The following is a 12,396-nucleotide window of genomic DNA, read 5'->3' on the forward strand; positions in this document are numbered from 1 at the left end:
TTGGGCCGGTAACTGAAGGGTTAGAGGGTCGAGCCCACCAGCAGCTCCACAGGAGAGAAATGTGGCAGTGTGTTTCCCTCATGATTATTGTCTCAACAACCCTAAGAAGCAGTTCTACTCGTTAACACATAGGGTCGCCTTGAGCCAACTCCATGCCATTATCTTTGAGGAGACTCAGTCAGAAGTGTGCAAAACACTCAGCAGTTTGTCCCTACAGTCTGAGACCTGCCGTTATCAGAGATGGCCTCAGAGATCAGTCTAAGTAGAGCAAACCCAGTGTAGCCCTGTCACTCAGTCTAAATCCTAGGCTAAGGCCACAGGGCCACTGGGCACAGCTTCAAATGCTGGGAGAGCAAGTGGCTGGGCAAGAGCCATCCTCAGACCCACCAGAACCTCCTGGAACCTACCGGAAGGGATGAAAAATGTGTAACCCTGTTTCAGCTCAATTCTTTGGCATCGTTCCACGCGGTCCCCCAGAAAGATGTCGCTCTGTTTGCCTGACAGCACCCACTCTTCATAGAGTGCCAGGTTGTGCAGGGTTGGCGGAATCAGCCAGAAGATCTTTGGAGAAAAAGAAGACCGTCAGCAGAAGACCCAGGCCCAAGTCTTGTATTTCCTCCAGGCCCTGCCCCAGCCCAGGGAAACGGCAGCTGCCTGGGGCAGCGAGGAGGAGGAGGAAATGCATCCACCTGGAGCCCCCCTGCAGATCGAGCTCCAAAGGGTAGTTGTGGGTGGGGCAAGGCAGGGTGGCACAGTCCTTTGGGACCAACCCCTCCTCCCCCAACTTCAGCCTAAAGGGACTCTTCATTCCAGCCAAACCCCCAGGGGGGAAATACTTGCTAGAGTATTCTCTCTCCAGAGACACAGGCTTGTTAGGGGGAAGGGAAGGAGAACCCCCACTACCATCACGGTGATAGCAACCCAGAGGCAGAGCCAGACTGCTCCACAGGGGTTCCCAGGAACAAACAGCTTCATCCGTCTTCCTCTGAGCAGCTGGTGGGCTGGAACAACCAACCTTTTAGCTAACAGCCCAAAGTTTAAGCCACTGTGTCACCAGGGCTCCTTCTCGCTCCTTAAACCAGAAACCAAACTCATCACGGTCACTGAGCCCATTCCAGCTCCTAGCGAGCCCACAGGACAGGGTAGAACTGTGCCCTCAGCTTTCCTAAACAACCTGTCTTTATAGAAGAGGACAACCTCATCTAGCTACCTCAGAGGGGCTGCTGAGTTTGTACTGCCAACCTGGCAGTCAGCAGACCAATGCTTTATCCAGTGTGCCACTAGGACGCCTTGAGGGAAAGCGAGGCAGCAGCGGTTTCAGAAGCTGTAAGATAAGTGGCCTGGTCAATAAGCCCAGGTGGGTGCCCTTTGGAGAAGGAACAAAAACATCTGGAAGCAAGTGGGACGCCTGCGCCTCAGAAAGGCTTCCAATGTGTTCAGCCCAAACCCGTGCCTTGGTGTGGCTGAGCAGGGCAGCACAGACCTCTGGCCCAGCCAGCCCCGCCTAAGCACCCCACCCCCTTCTCTCTTGATGGAAATGTTCTGGGAGACCGCTGGTGCCACTGCTGGGACTGGGCAGAAGGCAGGCTGGGGGCCCCTACAGACCAGATCGGGTGTTGACATCTGGTCCAAAAGGCTCAGACATCGGGCAGGGTCAAGAGGTGACTGGAGGTCACAAAGCTGGTGGGACCTATCTCACCTGGAGGTGTGGGGTACATGGCATCAGGTGGGGGGAATAAGCGGGCGTGGACCCCAAATTGGAGCATCTCTACCAAAACTCACCTTTCCACCACGGAACACATGATACCAGACGGAAGTGCCTCCGAAGTCGATGTGGAAGTCAGTGAAGCAGCCTTTCACGCTCATCAGACAGTACCTGCGGCACAGGGCAGGCCGGGGAACCCGGGTGAGCAGGCCACCCTCGGGGTGTCCAGCCCGCTGCCCTTTATAGAAATGCTGACTCTGGGGAATTTTTTTTTTTTTTAATCCAAATTGAATCGGAGTTCCCCACGGGAAAATCTTCTGTGGTCAGGTGACCAATCTCAACATTAGCCACCTGCACTGAAACTAGGGGCGGGTGTTGTTGTTGGTTTTTTTTTTTTCAGGTCATGGAGAGAGCTGACAACCCAGAGGCAGCTTCATTCTTCCTGGCAGTGGGTTTCCATGCCTACCCTGCCAGCAGCCTAGCCAAACCAGAGAGAAGCATCCTTTCAGTGGCTGTCCCCACCCGACCCCCAGTCACATACCTGCCCTTCTCCCCAGTAGCCAGCCCCCTGGAGTTCAGTTGTCCACCAACTGCATGACTTGTCAATTACAGTAGACACACAGTTCCCCATTCACTTCCTCATTCGCCCGACAAGAGTTTACTGAGAGCAAAGGAGTGGTCTCTTCCCTGGAGGGACAAATAGGAATGCACAAGACCCCCTGGCTCAAGGGTCCCCTCATTGGAATGAAGAAAAGTTAGCCAGCAGCCCAGGGACACTAGCCTGCTCAGTGAGCAAAGTCGTGGGAGCAAGAGACCATCCACGAAAGGCCACATCTTTTAGGACATCATTATGTCAAGAGACCAAAGCACAAAAATAAAAAGGCAGAGTCATGGTGGTCCAGGGGCTGGGGGTGATGGGATGAAATTGGGAGAGGACAGCTGATGGGTCACAGTGGTTCAGGGGGTGCTAAAATTGGGAGTGAATTGCTGATGGGTTATAGGGTTTGTTTGTGGACTCAGGAAAATTGTTCTAAAACTGACTGTGGTGATCGTGGTACACTTCTGTGAGAATGTACTAAATGCCACTGAATTGTGCACCTTAAATAGGTGAATTGCCCACTCTATGAACCATATCTCAATAAGGCTGTTAAAAAAATTTTTTTTAAAGTTCAGGGATGAAGAAAAACAGCACTACTGTGGGGGTGGGAGGTGGGGGCAGGGTGGTAGAGGAGTAGAGGCCAGGGACAGACTCCAGGACCGACAGCCACTGAAACAATGTGGGGATGAAGTCGTGGACTGGAGAACTAATTGGCCGTGTAAACTTTCACCCAAAGCACAATAAAATGTTTAAAAAATAAAAAATAAAAAGAAGAGGGAGAAAGAGGGGCAGACCCTTGGAGTGCTGGGCAGGAGGGGATGAAAGGGAGAGCCTGGGTCTGAGAGGCTGCAGGGAAGCCCGAGAGAGAGCGGTCATAAAATGGGGGAGAGTTCCGTCAAAGCCGCAGCCAGCCTCCCTTCTGAGCCAGCTCACCCTTCTTTGCAGAAACCCACCAGTCCCCTCCCTTCTCCAGGAGTGTGTGTGGGGAGGGAGGGTGCAGCTTAAGGAAGTGGGGGACAGAGCAGGCTTCCAAGTCCAGGCCTGGTAGACATCAGTGGGCACCGCGCTGGTCCCCCTCCCACCCTCCCCCCTTTCCCACGGCCCCGTCCAACCCAGGCACACACCCCCACCACCTCCTTCCCGTGCACCTTGGCACCTCCAGAGGCACGCACACGCAGGCTTACCCACTGACCTCTTTCCCCGAAGCTGCACATTGCTTTTCCACGGTTTGGGGAAGAGGGGAGGGGCGGGGACGGGAAGGGAGGAGCCCGCAGCTGAGAAGGAGGGTGGAGAGGATAAGGGGCGTGAGGTTGAGCTGACTCGGTGCCCCCTCCCGCAGCCGCTTTGGCACCTCACACTCAGGTGCACCCGCGATCGGCAGTATGCAGGCGGCGTGCCCCGCGTCCCTCCTCCGATAGGCTGGAAGGCACCTCGGCCATGTGTCTGCAGGAGGCTGGCAAATCAGGAGGCTAGCCCGCACATCAGAGCGCCGCTGCCTAGCAACCCCATCGGAGGGTGTAGTTGACAGCGCAGGACGCCGCGCAGGAGGGCTGCGGGGCTGGGCGCTCGCTCTCTGCCGACTCCCTGACTCCCCGCTGCACACCCTCCCGCTCCACCGGCTCGTCCGCGTGCCCCTCGACAGGCCTAGGGGAGCCCCTGTTCGCCAATGCATGGGGCGGGGTGCCTCGTATCCCTAACTCACCCACCCTGCACGGGCCACCACGGGCCTCTTCTCTCGAAACGCCACTTCAAAATATTAGCCTCATTTCCCTTGCACCATCGCTCGGTCGGGTATCCTCTCCGTTCTCCGAATCTAACCTTGGTTTCCACCCCCTCCGAGCCCCCGCGGAGCGCGGTCGGAGCGCAAACAATCTGCGCGTGCGGGGTGGAGCCTCCAGACGTGCCTCCGTGGGGCTGGACACCCAACCCAGGACCCCGGACTCGCAGAGACTGGCCCCCGCCGGGCCTGGATCTTGGACTCCAGCTCCGGGGGCGTAACGCGGGGGAAGTGGGGCGTGGGGAGGCCCTGCCCCACCAAACTGCTTTCCCCGCCCTGGCCTCCCCAGGACGCGTGGAAAAGGGGAGCCCCGCGAGCTTCGCCCAGCTTGCGCGCAAAGTTCTCCAAGTTGTGCCCGTGCTTGCTCTGCCCTCGGGGTCACCCTCCAGCGTCCCCCGACGCCCCGCGGGCCTCGAGCCGCCACATTCAGACCCTCCTCCCCAGCGGAGCCGCCCCTCCCTCCCGTTGCCCGGTCCAGGCCCCGGGCCGCTCCTCCCTCGGGGGCCATGACGTGCGCGGGCGGCCCAGGCGGCTGTGACAGGGCGGCTTTGTCCCGGGTCCCCCCCGGGAACGGTCGGCGCTCTCCGGGGCTTTCCCCCTCGGCGCCCGCTCTGGCGTGATGCCTTTGCACTGACCTCTACAGCTTCCTCTTCCCTGGCTCACCGCAGTCACATGGGCGCCCGGCTCGGTGCCACCGCCGCGCTCGCCTCGCCCGGGAGGGCCTGGCGCCGCTTCCGCCTCGAAGCCCCCAGCCCGCAAAGCCGCGCCCCCGCGGCCACCACCCACGCCCCTCTTACGACCCTCACTAAATTGGGTGCTGAGAGCCCCCGAGAGACACCGTTGGGGAGGGTCTCCGCACCCCTAATCCCCGGTTGGCTGGAGAGGAGCGTGGGAGGGGGCGCTGCACCTGCAGCACCAACTTTGGGGCGCGGCTGGGTCTGGGGGCGGGGCGGCTCCACCCAGGCCTTTTCCCTCCAACTTAGCGAAACCGCCAGGCTGCGCAGGCGGCATCCCCTCGGGGCAACGGTCTGGAGGGGGGCCCCGGACACCTCGCGTGCAGCCCACGCTACGGCGGCGAGCGAGCGCCCACACCGCGCACACCCGGGAGACACAAAGGGATGCCGGGCGGGCGGCGACCCGCAGCGAGCTGGGCAGAGGCTGCCCGCCCGGCCCCGCCCGGGCCCGCGGTTACCATCGGAGGCGGCGTGGGCGGCGCGGCTCCTGGGCGTCCCCTCCGGCGGCAGCGGAGGCTCGACGCTCGCACGACCCCTCCACGGCGCTGCCAGGCCCCGGCCGAGGACCGTGGCGCCCTCGTCGCCAGCTTCCTGCCTGCCTCCGAGAGCCGGGCGCAGCCTGCGCGCATCCCCGCGCTGAAACTGAACACCCGCCGGCGCGGCAGCCGCCAGGGAGGCGCAGGGAACCATGCGGGCCAGCGCCAGAGGACGCCGCCGCCCGCACCCCCTCTCTCGCGCTCTGCGGGCGGACGCTTGGGGACGCCCCCGTTTCCTGGCGCCCCTCTGCTGCGGAGGATGACCACCCAACAAAGCCTCCTTAGATGTGCCAATTCAGTGGCAGCGGGAGTCGGGCCGGGGAGGTGTGGGAGGGCTGTGACCATCCCAGGTATGGCCAGCACGGAACAGGCCCTGCTTCCAAGAGGTGTGTGACCATAGGCACCTCAAATTCTGCCTGTTTTGATCAAGGAAGCTTTTACAGCCCATTCACCTAGCACACGCCCTCCCTCCCTCCCTCCACATCTTCACCAGTAGCTGTGAACCCTGCATCAATCCTTGTGGGAATTCACTGAGGAAAGGGTCCTCCAAATGTACAAGAAATCACTTAGCACAGTAATGGATACTCCCTAGGCATAGCCCAGCAACTCGGTCAGTCTGAGTTTAAAGGCTGGGTTTAAAGCCTCAGGATTTTACTCTGCTGGGACAACTAGGTCACTTGGCATAACTTAGTTCTTAACTAGTTTAGTCTGGGGTCATAAAAACTTGCCTTCTAAGATACAACTATTGCTCTCTTCCCACCCACAGCAAAGGGGGGTAAAGGAAGCCAAAGACCAGAGGAAGACATTACTTCACAAGACTGAAAGGCCCACTTAAGTCACAGTGTCTTCTGGTCTGAAATCAAAGGAACTAGATGGTGCCCAGCATTTCAACCTGTGACAAAATGAAGGCCCTGATTAGATTGGGAGGAAAATGTGTAACAAAACTCAAATTCTAAAAACAAAAACAGACTTCCTGGACCGATCCCCGAGACTATCACCCTAAGACACCCTTTTAATTGTAACTGATCCCACCTTACAGCCAAATACTATCATAGCCTTAAAAAAAAAAAAAAAAAAAGCAATACCTCAGAGAAAAACATCCCCCTTTAAGCAATCAACTACACTAGACCAACCAGTTAACATTTACCCAAAAGCAGAGATGAGAAGGGAAGGAGGGGCAAGGGAACTGGAGGGATGGAGAAGGGGCAGGTGGCTAGAAATGGTGAGAGTGGCGCCACATCAAGGGGACTGGGACCAAGGCCATCAAACAATGCATGCATCGTTTTCTGTGAAAACTTTGACCTAAAATATCCAAAATTGCAGAAGTCCCTTGGGGAACAGTGTTAAACTTTGGGACAAGGTTGGCGGTTAGAATCTCCACAGAAGTGCCTCAGAAGAAAGGCCTGGTGCTCTTCCAAAAGGTCACAGCTTTGAAAACCCTATGGAGCAGTTCTACTCTGCATGCCTGGGGTTGCCATGAGTCTGACTTCACAGCAGTTAACCGCAATGAGAGAAACAGACACACATTAATGCAAGGCACGGTACTGTGATAGGAGCGCTGTGGTACAGTGGGGAAAGCACCTGGCTGCTCCTCCAGAGGAAGATGAGACCGTGTGCTTCCAGAAAGCCTACGAATGGCTATGAGCTGGAATCCATTCGATGGCGGGGAACTTGGTTTGGGTGGGCATTATGGGCCTTGGATTATTTGAATCTTCCCATATTTGCCCCCATTTTACAGATGGAGAAGGAGAGGCAAAAGTAGTTTACTCACTCTGGTGACTAACCTAGGAAGACATGAAGCTTACCCATGCAGCCTGGTTCTCTCTCTCTGTCTCTCTCTCTCTCTCTCTCTCAGTTCTCAGGCCCCTTACTTTCCTAGCACTCACAAATCTCAACCTCAAACCAGAAGTCCCACCCTCCAGGGCCTGCTCCCCAAGGGCACCAGGCTCCTCCCACCAGGTCTTTATACCTTTTCCCAAACCACTCAGGAGAGGGGGCAGGAGAGAGCCACTCAGCCTCTCCCCACACAGGTTGCTCATGGCAGTTCCATGTGGGTGGGGCAGAGTAACTGCGCTCCATAGGGTTTCCCACAGCAGATATTTTCACCATAGATTGCCAAGGCCTTTCTTCCAAGACACCTCTGGTGGGGCTCAAATCGCCACTTTTTTGGTTTGTAACCGAGTACATTCACTGACTGCATCAGCCAGGGACTCCAGATATGGAATGACATGGAAAGGTCAGGAGTTTGAACCCAAGCAAGTGGCTCCCAAGGAGAAAAGACCAGGCAACTTGTCCTTGTATGGATTGCTCCTCGAAAGCCCAATGAGTCAGCTCCATTCTGTCATGAGGAGTCACTAGGAGTCAAATCCATGGGCAGAAACAGCAACAACAACGAGGCTCAGTGATGGAATGTGAAGGATAGGACAGAGAAACCTGCGAGAGCCGAGCTGGAAGGGACTGCCCTTGGCAGGGTGCCGTCTTCCCACCCTTTCATCGCTCTCTGTCCTCATTTCTGCCTACCAGGTTTCTGCTTCCACAGGTTTTACGCTACCTGTCTACACACATGATCCCATCGCACCTTGAAAATAACCCAGTCACCCCAGTCTGTGGAAGGGAACATGGATGGCATTTGAGAGGGGTCATTAGTACCCATCCATAGCCTGCTCACGAGGTTCTAGGGAACTCGTTGACTTTTTTTTTCTTTTTTCTTAACCACGTGCGTGATCTACCATGCGATGGACTGGCACAGTAGCTGCAACCTCGGGCTCAGGCAGAACCACAGTTGTGAAGATGGCACAGGCCTGGGTGGTTTCATTTTGTTGTATGTAAAGGTTGCGAGGGGTGGGAGACGCCCGATGGCAACTAACCCGAACACACCAAGGGCATGGGCACGCTTGGCATATTTAAAAGAAAAATGACTATTTCTGAAGAATGATCTTTCACCTTGGATCTCAGCACCAACGATGGATGGAGTATCCAAGAGCAAGGCCAGTGCCACCTGCACAAAATGGCAGATGTGGAGTGGGATGCTCCCAATAGCAGGGACCATGGGCCAGCCCTCTGTGTCAGGGCAGCACCCAGCAACGGACCCATCCTGATTAGAAACAGCTATGTGATGTCGGGCCAGCCCCTGCCCTTTCCAGAACTTAGTATCCCCATCTGTGGGACTGTATTCGGTGGCCTCTCGAGCCAGACTAGGCCCCAGTGGCACTTGGCCAATAGGGGGTTAAAAAAAAATTTTTTTTTTTCTTAAAGTAATGCATCCAAGAAGACCTGCCTCTCTAGCTAGCCATTAGCCACTACTGCATGACATTCCACCTGGGGCCCTGATTTCCTTGTCCATGCCATGGGACATGCTATGCCAGTGACCCCTGCCTCCCTTAGAAGGCCACATGTCTAAGGAATGTGTGGCTGCAGAAAGGATGCTTGCTGCCTTTGTCTGTGGCTCTGGGGTAGGGATGAAAAGTAGAAATCCAGTGCCGTGGGGTCTGGTCCTCCAGGAACCATACCTTACTGCCAGCGTGGCCTTACTGGCTTCTCGGGGCCTCGGTTACCCTGTCTGACAGACTGCACAGGAGTAATATGGCTGCTAAAAGATTGTCACCATGGTAACAATGAGGTGTTAAGAAAAAGCCAATCCACTGCCATCGAGTCTACTCCAACTCATAGCGACCCTCTATGGAGTTTCCAAGGCTGTAAACCTGCCCTAGAGCAGACAGCCTCATCTTCGGGCCTCAGAGAGACTGGAGGATTTGAATGGCTGACCTTGCAGTTAGCAGTCCAATGTTCACCTGACAGAGGCACCAGAGCTCCAGGTAGAGAGGAAAGTGCTCCGCAAAGGTGAGAGATGAAAGGCTGGGTGGGTACCTGAATTGTCGCTGCAGCTGGAGCTCCCCCAGCACCCGCCCCGGGCTTCCTCTCCCGCACATGAACCGCGTGCTTAACTCACACCCGCTGTGGAAGCCGTCTTCCCGGCTGTGGGAGGGAGGCAGGGCCAGGACCACAGGATGGCAGGATCCGGACTCCGGGCAGAGAGTCCGGCTCTACGAGAGGGTGGAAAGCTCGCCGTGGCCACCAGGGGGCGCAGGCGGCGGTGCCTGATCCTGCAGGCTCGTTAGTGGGGGGGTATTAATTTCCGGTTTCTAGCGTATCTTAAAAAATTAATGCCCCTCCTACTACCCTGACAGATGCCTAAGCGCTGCCGACCCAAAGTTTGGCGATCCGAATCCACCCGGGGGGCTCGAGAGCAAGGCTCGGCGATTGTTTTTCTTGTCAAGATGAAAAAGAAACAAGAAAACCTCGCGGGGGCAATTCCCTGCTGCCACAAGGGGTCGCTGTGCGTGGGCGTCAACAGCCACGAAGCGTTTCCGGAGGGGAAAAGACGCCGCTGAGATCGGTGACCTAGCCCGCTTGATCCCAGTCCCTTCTGTCTCCCCCTCAACCTGCTTTGTGTTTCTTCGTGGTCCTATTGTCCCCGACGTGACGCTAACGGACACGGGAAACCCTACAGAGCACGGCTGTCTTCAGACGAAGACGGGGTCGGTCGTCAGGAGTCAGAATTGCCTCAGCACCAGGTTTGGGGCCAGGCTGGCAGCAGACAGAGAAGTCTGGGCCCCACCTAGGAAAGTAAGGCCGCCTTCGCCTCAGCGGAGGGGCACAAACCTAGGAGGCGGAGAGAAGGTCCCACGCCCACTTCCCCACGGGAGACCCTCAGCTCAGCGGTCCATCAGCTGTCTCCACTTGCTCTGCATCTCCAGGGATGTGCTGCGACTACTAGAAATAGTGTCATTTTATTCAATTCCACGGAACCATCCTTCAGTCCCAGAGGACTGTGGGTTTAAAAAAACAACAAAACAAACAAACCAGGCTTATTCACTGAAACTAGCATTCGTTTCAGCGGAACAAATGAATCCAACAGGATGACAATTTCTATCCTAACCGGGTTCCAGCCTTACATGTTCCTATGTCCACAGGGCGAGGAGGGATTAGCAAATTTATGGGCCAACTAATCCAACCAATATGTTGAAGAGATACGGAGGTCCTAGAAAATGGTTAAAGCATGTATCTACATATAAAGAATCCTGGTGACAAAGTGGGAGAAGCATTGGGCTAACAGCAAGGTTGGTGATTCCAACCCACCAGCCACTCTGAAGAAGAAAGATGAACCCGTCTCTTCCCATAAAGATTTAGAGCCTCCGAAATCTGGAGGCAATTCTACTCTTTCCTACAGTCACTATGAGTTAGAATAGATGACATGACAATGGGTTTGGTTTTGGGAAATGTACATATATATGTGAAGGGTCTTTCAGAAGTTAGTGGGAAAATTCTATATATGTATTTAAAATGATTCTAAATGTCTTCAGCGTTGCATCAGGTAAATCTGCTGCACAAGACCTCTTTAGCGTGTTGAAAAGCAAGGATGTTACTTTGAGGACTAAGGTCCGCCGGACCAAAGCCATGGGATTTTCAATTGCCTCAAAGGCATGCATGTGAAAGTCGGACACTGAATAAGGAAGGGCGAAAAAGAATCAATGCCTTTGAATTGTGGTGCCGGTGAAGAATCTTGAAAGTACCATAGACTGCCAAAAGAACAAACAAATCTGTTTTCGGAAGAAGTATGGCCGGAGTGCTCCCTAGAGGCAAGGCTAGTGAGATTATGTCTTACATACTTTGGACATGTGATCAGAAGAGATCAGTCCTGAAGAAGGACATCGTGCTTGGTAGAGGGGCATTGAAAAAGAAGAAGACCCCCCCAAAAAAATAATAAATTAAAAAATAAAACAGAGGAAGACCCTCCAAGAGATGGATTGACACACTGGCTTCAACCATGAGCTCAAACATAGGAACAGTGGTGAGGCTGATAGAGGACCACGTAGTGTTTCGCTCTGGGTCGATGGAGTCGGAATTGACTCAATGGTACTTAGCAACAACAAATGTCTGAAGGCGTCCTGGGGTTCCAAGTTGGGCTGCTAACCACCAGGTCAGTGATGGAATCCACCAGCTACTCCACAAGACAAAGATGAGGCTTTCTGCTCCTGTCAAGATTTACAGCCTTGAGGAGGATTTACTGAGTAGTTTCAACTGTTGAATACAAAGTTGGTGATCTGAAATGTAAGCCCTCATCTAATTTATAATAAAGAAGTTGCTTAAAAAATGATAAACAAAGATTTACAGCCTACAACGGAGCATTCTTCTACTGTCTTATGGGATTTGGGGTAAATGCATTAACAGTTTACTATTTAAAGGAATATTTCCATAAAGTGAAGATTATACTGACGATCTAAGGGAGGTGATACATGAGCCAATTGAAATCTATGTCATCCAATCACCACTGACCTGCTAACTATGAAGTTGGCGGTTCAAAACCACCAGCGGCTCTATTGGGAAAAAGATCTGCCCTCATGAGAATGACAGCCTTGGAAACCACTCTGAGCTGGAATCAACTTGGTGGCAGTTTGGTTTTTAGGTTTGGATGCCACTCAATTGATGTGACCTTCCCAAATACCTTTCAAGGGCGCTCTAGTGACACAATGCTTAAGCCTTCGGCTGCTTACTGGAAAGGTGGTCTATGCGAGCCCATCAGCCACACCTTGGCCCCCACCCCCCACCCCCACCCCCCACGGCATCTGCTTCTGTAAAGATGACAGCTTTAGAAATCCTTGCGGCAGTTCTAGTCTGTCCTCCTGCTGGGCTGCCATGAGTCAGAATAAACTCTCCTCTCATCTCCCAGTCCCATTACTCTCTCTGGCCCAGATAGTGCAGCCCCCCACCCATGAAGACGAAATGCTGCCCAGTCCTGCGCCACCCCCGTGAGGAACTGCAGATCAGGTGTTTATGATCCATACTTCTCTCACTGCCTGATTTTTGGAAGTGGGTCTCCAGACGTTTCTTCTTAGTCTGGAAGCTTTGCTAAAACCTGCCCTGTAGCATCACAACATGTAAGCCGCCAAGCCTTCACAGCCAGACAGGTGGTAGCTGTGCGTGAGGTGTGCTGGCTGGGACTCGAATGGGATCTCTTGCAGGAAAAGTGAGAATTCTCCCCCTGA

General features: G+C 54.6%; 1 protein-coding gene across 1 annotated transcript in view; it reads right to left on the reverse strand.

Annotated features, from left to right (window-relative positions):
* The window catches only part of KDM2B (lysine demethylase 2B), a 75,412-nt gene that overhangs the window by 32,797 nt on the left and 30,219 nt on the right, over positions 1-12,396 (reverse strand). The window contains exons 8-9 of the mRNA XM_045296717.1: positions 1,783-1,876; positions 408-561 (exon numbers count right to left, since the gene is read on the reverse strand). Of these exons, the coding sequence (XP_045152652.1) occupies positions 408-561; positions 1,783-1,876 (248 nt within the window). The remainder of the gene's footprint in view (positions 1-407; positions 562-1,782; positions 1,877-12,396) is intronic.

The sequence above is a fragment of the Echinops telfairi genome, unplaced genomic scaffold, assembly GCF_000313985.2.
Source record: "Echinops telfairi isolate 266 unplaced genomic scaffold, ASM31398v2 ScPeMD7_7412;HRSCAF=8450, whole genome shotgun sequence".
NCBI lineage: Eukaryota > Metazoa > Chordata > Mammalia > Afrosoricida > Tenrecidae > Echinops > Echinops telfairi.